Below are 12,318 nucleotides of genomic sequence, written 5' to 3'. Positions count from 1 at the left end.
CCAGCACCGCCCTCTCTGCCGGCCACTTAGGTCGGAAGGCGGGGCCACAGAAGGCCACGCCTCCAATAGCAACAAACCGAGTGGGCGGAGCCGAGATAATTTGTCACTCAGCGTCCTGCCTCCGCGCTCTACCTCCCGGAGAGGGGCGGGGCAAGGCGAGCCACGCCCACGGCCTCTCGTAGCTCACGCCCCCTCTCACAGAGCCTGGAGCGATCTGGGGCGCACTGTAAGCCCCAGGGCCTCCCAGAACCAGCAAGGGGAGAAAGTGAGGGAGGACAGAGTGTGTGTGTGCACTTGAGTGTAAGACACTGTGTCACGGCATATCTATGCACTTATATGACCCTGTGTGACTCAGTGACCGGAAGGGCAAGCATGACTGTGGGCGACACCTTGTGTCATCCTCCGTGTGTGATCCCGTGTTACAGTGTGACTACACGTGCGTGACACCACGTGTGCCAAGCATTGATTCTGTTCTTTTGTGACCTTGTGGTGACACCGTGGGTGACACTGCGTCAGCCTGTACGATAGGGTGTGGGACGTGTGAGGTGTGCTACATGGAAGCGTGAGATTATTAGACTGTGACAGTGTGTGACACCACATGTCTCGTGTAAGGATGTGTGACACCGGGACCCCATTCGAGTGTGTGACTGTGGGTGTCTCTGTTGTGCTGCTGTTTGTGACCCCCTGTGATTATGATGTGCGAGGTCAGGGGGTGCAGCATGTGCGGGGCGACTGCTGTGAAGGTTCGAGTGTGTAGAGTGTGTGACACTGTGGCTGTGAAGCTGTGCGCGATGTGTGGGCCTATGACACTGTTTGTGACTGCCGGGGAGTGTGCGACTGTGTGTGACAGGTGCGTTTGTGTGTGACGCCGCGTGGGCGGTGGTGACCCTATTGGATTGGTGTGGTGCTGGGTGACACTGTTCCAGTGTGGACGCCGCCTGTGACGGCGTGAGGGTGTGACCCCGTGGGACCTCACAGGAGGGAGTGACGGCGCGCGAGCGCGTGGATGCGGGGGTGAGTTTGTGTGTCGAGGCCCCCGCGAGTATGGCATAGCAGCGTGGCGAGCGTAACCCCGTGGGAGTGTGCAGCGCGTGACGCCGCCGTGCCCGCGCGAGTGCAGCCGTGCACCCCACGCCGCGGCCGGGTGTGACTGTGCGTGGGCCTCGGGCTGCGGGGCGCGGGGACCGCGGGCGGGAGGGGGCCCCGGGGGCGCGCGGAGCGCGGCGGCGGCGCGAGCGAGGGAGGCGCGGCGGCGCATGCGGATCTGGCTGAGCCGTGAGCCCGCGGGGCCGAGCTGAGCCGGGCTGGGCCGGGCCGGGCCGGGCCGGGCAGCGGACGCCGACAGGGAGGTCGGTCGGTCGCGGTGAGCAGTGGGGACAGCGGCGCCGGCGGCCGCGGGCCCAGGTGAGCGGCTAGGGGGCCGACAGCCCCTCCCCCAAGCATGTACCCACCTGGCGAGCATCCCTCCTCCGTGCGCACGGGGCATAGCTGGAGCCCCGGGTCTCCCTGGCTGGAGGGAGGCAAAAGGTCGAGGGCAAGACGAGTCCCCAACCCCCCACCCGGTCTAGCCTCCGCGCCACGCGTGGGTCTTACCCCCAGGCCTTGTCCTTCCCAGGCCCCCTCCCTGGGCGCGGTGTCTGAACCGCAGGGAGAGAGGCGCGGCCTGGGAAGGGTTAAAGCCTCTGATGCCACCGCAGCCCAGCGCCCCGCCTGCTTTTGCAGGGGGTGTGGGGGGCCGGCTCGCAGGACACCCCTTCTCGGCTCCCCTATTACCTGCTCCCTTCCTTCCCGTTCAATCGCGTTATGGCCAGAGCTGATCCTCGGCCTGGCTGGAGAGCTAACAGGAGAGCTAACGGCCTCCCCATCTTTAAGTGTCCTCCACTGAAGAAAACAGTTGTAACCACCGTTTAACAGGGAGGGAAACTGAGTCACAGAAAGGCCAAGTTAAAGATACTCGGTTAAAGATATAGCAAGGATAAAGCGGAACTTGAACTCATTTCTGTCTGACTCCGGAACAGGCACATTGATTTGCTGAGATATGTGAGGAAAAGATGAAGAATAATAGCAAGGAACATATATATCGAGAGCTTGCAGTGTACCAGATACCATGATCCCTGCATTATTAACTTACTTCTTCAAACACCGCTAAGAAACGGGTACGATTATCATTGCTCTTTTTTTTTTTTTTTTTTTTGAGATGGAGTTTCGCTCTTGTCACCCAAGTTGGAGTGCAATGGTACATCTCGCCTCAGTGCAACCTCTGCCTCCCGGCTTCAAGCAATTCTCCTGCCTCAGCCTCCCAAGTAGCTGGGATTACAGGCATGAGCCACCACGCCTGGCTAATTTTGAATTTGTAGTAGAGATGGGGTTTCACTATGTTGGTAAGGCTGGTCTCCAACTCCTGACCTCAGGTGATCCACTCACCTCCTTGGCCTCCCAAAGTGCTGGGATTATAGGCGTGAGCCACCTCCTGGCCTACCCTTTTGTGTGTGTGTGTGACAGAGTCTCACTCTTTCATTCAGTCTGGAGTGCAGTGGGTCAGTCTCAGCTCACTGCAATCTCCATCCCCCAGGATCAAGCCATTCTCCTGTCTCAGCCTCCTGAGCAGCTGGGACTACAGACACGTGCCACCATGCCTGGATAATTTTTGTACTTTGTTAGTAAAGACCGGGTTTCACCACGTTGGCCAGGCTGGTCTCGAATTCCTGGCCTCAAGCGATCCACCTACCTGGACCTCCCAAAGTGGTGATATTACAAGCATGAGCCACCGTGCTGGGCCATCACTACGATTTTGCAGATGAACAAACTAAGGCCCAAAGAGTAGAAATAGCTCAGCCAAAGTCACACAGGTGGTAGGTAGCTGTGTGCTCACTTTCACTTTTCCATGGAGGGAGGGAAGAACAAAAATGGATTTGGGACTGGGCACAGTGGCTCACACGTGTAACCCCAGCACTTTAGGAGGTTGAAGTGGGCAAATAGCTTGAGCCCAGATGTTCGAGACCAGCCTGAGCAACATAGTGAGACCCCATCTCTACCAAAAATACAAAAATTACCTGGTCATGGCGGAGCTTGCCTCTAGTCCCAGCTACTCAGGAGGCTGAGGTGGGAGGATCACTTGAGCACAGGAGTTGGAGGTTACAGGGAGCTATGATTTTGTCACTGCACTCTAGCCTGGGTGATAGAGCAATACCTTGTCTCAGGAGAAAAAAAAAGGGGGGGATTACAGTGTATCCCCCTAAGGGACAATTTCCACTCTACTCACTCTATTGACCAAGACTCAGACCCTACCTTCCTAGAATTCAGTGAGTTGGCAATTGTCTGGGTCTTTTGAGGACATTGATCTCCTAACTTCCTCCTTTGTTGGTCTTAGAATCAGGCCTGGGGGCTCAGAAGGTAGAGGAGATACATCTAATGTCACTCAACCCTTTAAATTTCTTCTCTCTTTTTTTTGGGGGAGGGGGAGGGAGTCTCACTCTGTCGCCCAGGCTGGAGTGCAGTGGCACGATCTCGGCTCACTGCAGCCTCTGCCTCCAGGGTTCAAGCAATTATCCTGCCTCAGCCTCCTGAGTAGCTGGGATTACAGGCATGCACCATCATACCCGACTAATTTTTATATTTTTGTTAGAGATAGGGTTTTACCATGTTAAAGTCTGGAACTCCTGACCTCAGGTGATTTACCAACCTCAGGTGATTTACCCACCTCGGCCTCCCAAAGTGCTGGGATTACGTAAAGGTGTGAGCCACCACGCCTGGCTAATTTCTTTTTTTAAAATTTTTTTTGTTTTCTATTTTTAAATTTAAATTTTTTTTTTCTTTTTTTTTTTCTTGAGACGGAGTCTAGCTCTGTCACCCAGGCTGGAGTGCAGTGGCCGGATCTCAGCTCACTGCAAGCTCTGCCTCCCGGCTTCACGCCATTCTCCTGCCTCAGCCTCCTGAGTAGCTGGGACTACAGGCACCCGCCACCTCGCCCGGCTAGTTTTTTGTATTTTTTTAGTAGAGACGGGGTTTCACTGTGTTAGCCAGGATGGTCTCGATCTCCTGGCCTCGTGATCCGCCCGTCTCGGCCTCCCAAAGTGCTGGGATTACAGGCTTGAGCCACCGCGCCCGGCCTTTAAATTTAAATTTAATTTAATTTAATTTTTTCTGAGATGGAGTCTCACTCTGTCGCCCAGGCTGGAGTGCACTGGCGCGATCTCAGCTCACTGCAACCTCCGCCTCCCAGGTTCAAGCAATTCTACTGTCTCAGTCTCCTGAGTAGCTGGAATTACAGGTGCACGACGCCACGCCTGGCTAATTTTTGTAGTTTTAGTAGAGACAGGGGTTCCACCATGTTAGCCAGGCTGGTCTGGAACTCCTGACCTCAGGTAATTCTCCCACCTCAGCTCCCAAAGTGCTGGGATTACAGACGTGAGCTACCGCGCCCAGCCGAATCACTTGAGGCCAAGAGTCCGAGACCAGCCTAGCTGACATGGCGAAAACTTGTCTCTACTAAAAGTACAAGTTAGCTGGGCATGGTGCTGTGTGCCTGTAGTCCCAGCTATTTTGGAGGCTGAGGCACAAGAATCGCTTGAACTCGGGTGGCAGGGGTTGCAGAGAGCAAAGATTGCACCATTGCACTCCAGCCTGGGTGACAGAGCGAGACTGTCTCAAAAAACAAAAAACGGCTGGGCGCGGTGGCTCACGTCTGTAATCCCAGCACTTTGGGAGGCCGAGGCAGGCGGATCACGAGGTCAGGAGATCGAGACCATCCTGGCTGACAGTGAAACCCCGTCTCTACTAAAAATACAAAAAATTAGCCAGGCGTGTTGGTGAGCGCCTATAGTCCCAGCTACTTGGCAGGCTGAGGTAAGAGAATGGTGTAAACCCAGGAGGCAGAGCTTGCAGTAAGCCGAGATCACACCACTGCACTCCAGCCTGGGCGACAGAGGAGACTCCGTCTCAAACAAACCAACCAACCAACCAACCAAACAAACAAAAAAACACAGAACCTTTACTAAGCCATTGAGTCTGAGCTCAGCAATTTAGGCTGGAATCAGGTGGCCGTTCTTCTGGTCTCTGCTGTGGTCAGAGTTGAGGGTGGTGTTGGCAACCTTAGCTGGCCTTGGCTAGAATGACTAGGGCCTTGGACCTGGTCTGGCCCAGGTGTGTTTTTCTTATAGCCACGGTAGAGCACAAGCAGAAACATGCAAAGTCTCCCTCCCAAGTCCTAGGCTCAGAACTGGCACAGCAGCACTTTCACCTAATTCCGCTGGCCAAAGCAAATAACAGGGCTAGAGTCAATGGGTAGGGCATGCAGCCACTCTATCCTACCTTAGCAGTAGGAGGACACTGAAGAGTTATATGGCAAAGGCTGTGGCTACAAGAGTGAAGAATTAGGGCCATTAATGCAAACATTCTTTTTTTTTTTTTTTGTCTTTGAGATGGAGTCTCTCCCTGTCACCCAGGCTGGAGTACAACGGCACGATCTCAGCTCATTTCTACGTCCGCCTCCCAGGTTCAAACGATTCTCCTGCCTCAGCCTCCCGAGTAGCTGGGATTACAGTAGCCCACCACCACGCCCAGCTAATTTTTGTATTTTCAGTAGAGACTGGATTCCACCATGTTGACCAGGCTGGTCTTGAACTCTTGACCTCGTGATCCGCCTGCCTTGGCCTCCCAAAATGCTGGGATTACAGGCAGGAGCCACTGTGCCTGGCCCCATCAATGCAAACATTCTATCACCAATTTTTTTTTTTTTTGAGACAAAGTCTTGCTTTGTCTCCCAGGCTGGAGTGCATTGGCATGATCTCCGCGCACTGCAGCCTCCACCTCCCAGGTTTAAGCGATTCTCCTGCCTCAGCCTTCTGAGTACCTGGGATTACAGGTACGTGACACCACAACCAGCTAATTTTTGTATTTTTAGTAGAGACAGGGTTTCACCATGTTGGCCAGGCTGGTCTTGAACCCCTGACCTCAAGTGATCCACCCATCTCAGAAAGTGCTGGGATTACATGCGTGAGCCACCGTGCCTGGACCTATCACCTGTGTTTGAATTCTAGCTACTTACTAGCTGTGTAACCTTGGAAAAATAGATCAATTCCTCTGTGCTTCAGTTTCCTCCTCTGTAAAATAGGTGTAATAATAGCCAACTGTTAGGGAATTAAATTTGTGGAAATAATAAGAGAATGTACATGAAGTACTGACCACAGGGCAAGTGTTCAATATGTTCATTATTGTTATTACTGCATTACAGAACTCTATTGTTCTAATAATAACAGTGACAGTTTGCTAAGCCCTTAATATGTGCCAGGGTCTAAGCTATGTGTTTTACCACATCCTGTGAAGTGGTGAGGGTAAACATTATTATTATTGTTATTTAGAAATACGGTCTCACCATATTGCCTAGTTTGGAGTGCAGTGTCACTATTATAGATCACTGTAGCCTTGACTTCTTGGGCTCAAGCCATCCTCCCGCCTTAGCCTCCTAAACAGCTGGGATTATGGGTGGCAGCCACCACATTTGGCTAATTTTTAAATTTTTTTTAAAGATGGTTTTTGGCTCTGCTGCCCACGCTGGAGTGCAGTGGGAGCTATCTTGGCTCACTGCAACCTCCACTTCTTGGGCTTAAGCCATCCTCACACCTCAGCCTCCTGAGTAGCTGGGATTACAGGCACGTTGCCACCATATCTGGCTAATTTTTTTTTTTTTTTTTTTTTTTTTTTTTTTTTTTTTTGAGACAGAGTTTCGCTCTTGTTGCCCAGGCTGGAGTGCAATGGCACAATCTTGGCTCACTGCAACCTCCACCTCCCGGATTCAAGCGATTCTCCTGCCTTAGCATCCCAAGTAGCTGGAATTACAGGCATACTCCACCTCGCCAGGCGAATTTTGTATTTTTATTAGAGACGGGGTTTCTCCATGTTGGTCAGGCTGCTCTCGAACTCCCGATCTCAGGTGATCCGCCCGCCTCGGCCTCCCAAAGTGCTGGGATTATAGGCATGAGCCACCGTGCCTGGCCAATTTTTGTATTTTTTGTAGAGACAGGGTTTCACCATGTTGCCCAGGCTTGTCTCGAACTCCTGGGCTCAAGCTATCTGCCCTCCTCAGCCTCCCAAAGTGTTGGGATTATAGGCCTGAGCCACTGCACCCGGCTTATTTTTATTTTTATAGACGTGAAATCTTGCTATGTTGCCCAGGCTGGTCTCCAACCCCTGGGCTCAAGTGATTCTCCTGCCTCTGCCTCCCAAAGTGCTGGGATTACAGGTATGAGCCACTGTGCCCAGGCCTTATCGTTATTATTATGTCCACATTAAAGACAGAGAAATTGAGGACAAGAGAGGGGACAGGACTCAAAGCCAGTCACTGTTAGAAATGGGACTTGATCCTAGACCTGACCTACCTCTCCCCATGTCCAGGCCTCGCTTTCCCCGATGGCGCAGATACCAGGGGAAGTGGACAACATGGAGGGCCTGCCTGCCTCTAACAACAACAACCTTGCCACCCGCTGGGAGAGTCCGGATCGGGGCTGGGAGCGGGAGCAGCCGGCCGCCTCCACCGCAGCGGCCTCGCTCTTTGAGTGCTCCCGGATCAAGGCCTTGGCAGGTACCTGGAGGAGGGCTGGGGTGGGATGAGGAGGATGAGGAAGGAGAAAGGGTACCCGAGAACCTTGGTGGTCCGGAGGGTGGGAAGAGAGACCAACACTGTCCAATAGAACTTTCCATGATGGTGGAAATAGTCTATATCCGTGATGTCCAATGTAATAATCACTAGTCCATGTGGCTTTTGAGTGCTTGAAATGTGGCCAGTGCTATGTGACAGACTGAGTTTTCAATTTTATTTAGTTTTAATTAAATTTATTTATATATATATTTTTTGAGATGGAGTCTTATTCTGTTGCCCCGGCTGGGGTGCAGTGGCGAGATCTTGGTTCACTGCAATCCCTACCTCACGGGCTCAAGCCATCCTCCTACCTCAGCCCCCTGAATAGCTGGGACTACAGATGCATGCCCCCACACCTGGCTAATTGTTTTTTTGTTTTTTTGTTTTTTGTATTTTTGGTAGAGATGGGGTTTCACTATGTTTGCCAGGCTGGTCTTGAACTTCTGACCTTAACTGATCCACCTGCTTTGACCTCCCAAAGTGCTGGGATTACAGGCATGAGCCACTGCACCCGGCCCAGTTTTAATTAAATTTAAATAACCGCATGTGGCTTGTGACTGCTGTATGGAGCAGCGCAGCCTTAGAGCCTTAGAAATGTGCAGTCCCAGAATGGTGGGATTTTGTAAGCATATTCCCTTAGAATCCCGAAATGCAGAGCCATCAGATCCTTGGAACTTGAAATGTCTAAGAGATTCTTAGACCTCTCGAAATGAAGACCTTTGACTGGGCATGGTGGCTCATGCCTGTAATCCCAGCACTTTGGGAGGCTGAGGTGGACAGATCTCTTGAGTGTGTGAGTTGGAGACCAGGTTGGCCAACATAATGAAACCCTGTCTCTACTAAAAATTAAAATAATACAAAAAAAATTAGCCGGGCATGGTGGCATGCATCTGTGGTCCCAGCTATTCGGAAGGCTGAGGTGGGAGGATGGCCTGAGCCGGTGAGGTGGAGATTGCAGTGAGCCAAGATCGCGCCACTGCACTCCAGCTCCAGCAATAAAGCAAGAACCTGTCTCAAAAAAAAAAAAAGCCTGGCTAATTAAAAATAATTTTTTTTGGCTGAGCATGGTGGCTCATGCCTGTAATCCCAGCACTTTGGGAGGCTGAGGCAGATGGATCACTTGAGGTCAGGAGTTTGAGACCAGCCTGACCAACATGGTGACTCTACTAAAAATACAAAAATTAGCCAGGCATGGTGGCTGGCACCTGTAATCCCAGCTACTCGTGAGGTGGGAGGCAGGAGAATCACTTGAACCTGGGAGATGGAGGTTTCAGTGAGCTGAGATCACACCATTTCACTCCAGCCTAAGTGACAAGGGTGAAACTCCTTCTCAAAACAAAAAAAAAAAAATTTTTTTTGTAAGATGGGGTCTTGCTGTGTTGCCCAGGCTGGTCTGGAACTCCTGGGCTCACACAGCCCTCCCACCTCGGCCTCCCAAAGTGCTTTGATTACAGGGGTAAGCCAGAGTGCCTAGTAGTCACCCTACTTTGATGTATCAGAACAATATTAGCAAAGACCAGAGAACTTTATAGTTATAGAAAGACCTTAGACCTTTGGAATTACAGACCCTCAAACCTTAGTACTTAGTATTCATTCATAGAGGTTTGGAACCTTAGAAGTGTTTAATCATCAGCATTAAAATTGGCAAATGGCCAGGTGCGGTGGCTCCAGCTTGTAATCCCAGCACTTTGGCAGGTCGAGACGGGCATATCACGAGGTCAGGAGATCGAGACCATCCTGGCTAACACAGTGAAACCCCGTCTCTACTAAAAAAAAATACAAAAAACTAGCCGGGCGCGGTGGCGGGCGCCTGTAGTCCCAGCTACTCGGGAGGCTGAGGCAGGAGAATGGCATGAACCCGGGAGGCGGAGCTTGCAGTGAGCTGAGATCCCGCCACTGCACTCCAGCCTGGGCGACAGAGTGAGACTCGGTCTCAAAAAAAAAAACAAAATACAAAAAAAAATAAATAAAACTGGCATAGACCCTGAGGAGCCTCAGAGATATGGAACTTCATAATCATAAGCCTTTAAAACATGACACGCTAGCACCTTTGACCCTTGGGACCTTAACATCTTAGAAACACGGAGTGCTAGAATCATAAAATATAGATGATCGGGCCGGGCGCGGTGGCTCACGCCTGTAATCCCAGGACTCTGGGAGGCCGAGGCAGGTGGATCACAAGGTCAGGAGATCAAGACTATGGTGAGACCCCGTCTCTACTAAAAATACAAAAAATTAGCCGGGCGCGGTGGCGGGCGCCTGTAGTCCCAGCTACTCAGGAGGCTGAGGTGAGAGAATGGCGTGATCCCGGGAGGCAGAGCTTGCAGTGAGCCGAGATGGCGCCACTGCACTCCAGCCAGGGGAACAGAGCAAGACTCCGCCTCAAAAAAAAAAAAAAAATATATATATATATATATATATATATGATCATAATCATGAATTCTTAAAACCCAAGGATCAGAATCAGTTCCCTCTAAATCTTAGAACTTTAGTAACTCAGTAGTTTATAATCACAGGATGGCTCTCTGATACTAAGATTTTTTGAACATTTATTTATTTATTTATTTATTTGAGCTGGAGTCTCACTCTGTTGCCCAGGCTGGAGTACAGTGGTGCAATGTCAGCACACTGAAACCTCCACCTCCCAGGTTCACGCGGTTCTCCCACCTCAGCCTCCCGAGTAGCTGGGACTACAGGCCCGCACCACCACGCCTGGCTAATTTTTGTATTTTTAGTTGAGGCAGGGTTTCACCATGTTGGCCAGGCTGGCCTTGAACCCCTGGGCTCGAGCGATCCACCCGCCTTGGCCTCCCAAAGTGCTAGGATTACAGGCGTGAGCCATTGCGCTGGCTCAAGAAACCTGGCTGATCTAGCAACCTGTAGTCCCAGCACTTTGAGAGGCTGAGGTGGGCGGATTGCTCGAGCCCAGGAGTTTGAGACCAGCCTGGCCAACATGGTGAAACCCCGCCTCGACTAAAAATATAAGAATTAGCCAGGTGTGGTGGTGCATGCCTGTAGTTCCAGCTACTGGGGAGGTTGAGGTGGGAGAATCTCCTGAGCCCAGGGAAGTGGAGGTTGCAGTGAGCCAAGATTGAGCCACTGCACTCCAGCCTCAGGCAACTGAGTGAGACCCTGTCTCAAAAAAATAAGAAACCTGGCCAGGCGCAGTAGCTCACGCCTGTAATCTCAGCACTTTGGGAGGCCAAGGTGGGCAGATCACTGGAGGTCGGGAGTTGGAGACCAGCCTGGCCAGCATGGCAAAACCCTGTCTCTATTAAAAATACAAAAAATAGCTGGGTCTGGTGGCGCGTGCCTGTAATCCCAGCTACTCAGGAGGCTGAGGCAGGAGAATTGCTTGAACCTGGGAGGCGGAGGTTGCAGTGAGCCAAGATCATGCCATTGTATTCCAGCTTGGGCGACAAGAGCGAAACTCCGTCTCAAAAACAAACAACAACAACAACAACAACAAGATAATAAAAATAGAGAGAGAGAGAGAGAGAGAGAGAGAGAGAAATCTGTATGTGCCACAAAGTATGAACCAGATTCAGCTGATGGATTGCCAGCTTTGTCTGATCTAGAAACCTAGACTGATGAAAACATACACTCATGGAAATTTACAGTTATACCTTTAGAGTCTTAGAACCTTAAAAAGGTAGGAACATATCAACTTATAATTCTAGTATTTACTAATTTACTGTTAAGTGAGTTTGTTTGTGTTTTGAGGGGGAGGGGGTCTCTCCATGTTGCCTAGACAGGTTCAAACTCCTGGTCTCAACTCAGCCTTCTGAGTAGCTGGGATTACAGATGTGTGCCACCACTCCCAGTTGTAGAATTTATTATTATTATTATTATTATTTGGACTGCTGCCCAGGCTGGAGTGTGGTGATACAATCATAGCTCACTGCAACCTCTAACTCCTAGGCTCAAGCGATCCTCCTACCTTAGCCTCCCGAGTAGCTGGGACTACAGGCATGCACCACCTTGCCCGGATAATTTTCTTCTTAATTTTTGGTAGAGATAGGGTCTCGCTACGTTGCCCAGGCTGACCTTGAATTCCTGGACTCAAGCGATCCTCCCACCTTGGCCTCCCAAAGTGTTGGGATTACAGGTGTGAACCACTGGAATTTATTTTATCTAGAAAATATGAATTCAGTGCCTGCTGTGTGCCTGGCCCATGCTGGACAACATGAGGGGCATAGTAGTGACTGAGGCAGCCCGGGTCCTGCCCCCACAGGGCTCATAGGTCAGTGGGAGAGAGAGATCCGGCTAGACCGTGATGACCCAGAGGGGTCAGAGACAGGGTAGGGGAGGCACAGGCAGAGAGGTCGGGGCTGCTGACAGAGAGGCACAAGCATCGGGCTGTGATGGGGAAGCCCAAGGACTGCAGGAGCCCATAGGATGTACTTGATCCAGCCTGGAGAATCAAGGAGGACTTCTTGGAGAAGGAGAGGCCTAAGTTCAGGCCTAAAGGGTGAATTGGCATGAACACTGGAGTGAAGGGTGGAAGAGTATTCTAGGTAGAGGAAACTGCATATGCAAGGCCTCCAAAAGTTGGGAGTGGCTTAACTGAGAAGGATACAGGTGAGGAGTAAGTGATGATGGGGGAGAAGCCAGTGGAAACCAGATCCCCTTTCCCTTCCCTTCCCTTCCCTTCCCTTCCCTTCCCTTCCCTTCCCTTCCCT

At 51.3% G+C, this 12,318-nt stretch overlaps 1 protein-coding gene across 5 annotated transcripts in view; it reads left to right on the top strand.

Annotated features, from left to right (window-relative positions):
- Positions 1-85: 85 nt before the first annotated feature.
- SPTBN4 (spectrin beta, non-erythrocytic 4) overlaps positions 86-12,318 on the top strand; it is a 118,942-nt gene continuing 106,709 nt past the window's right edge. Inside the window, exons 1-3 of one of the 5 annotated variants that reach the window (XM_031659449.1) lie at positions 1,261-1,404; positions 2,019-2,156; positions 7,393-7,579. In XM_031659449.1, the coding sequence (XP_031515309.1) occupies positions 7,408-7,579 (172 nt within the window). In that variant the 5' untranslated portion in view covers positions 1,261-1,404; positions 2,019-2,156; positions 7,393-7,407. Of the gene's footprint in view, positions 2,157-5,811; positions 5,864-7,392; positions 7,580-12,318 lie in introns of those variants that run through there. The other 4 variants (XM_021931115.2, XM_021931114.2, XM_021931116.2 and 1 more) reach the window with 4 other exon arrangements.

Source organism: Papio anubis, chromosome 20 (genome assembly GCF_008728515.1).
Source record: "Papio anubis isolate 15944 chromosome 20, Panubis1.0, whole genome shotgun sequence".
NCBI lineage: Eukaryota > Metazoa > Chordata > Mammalia > Primates > Cercopithecidae > Papio > Papio anubis.
Note: the sequence above shows the minus strand (reverse complement) of the source record. Positions and strands in the feature narration are given on the sequence as shown.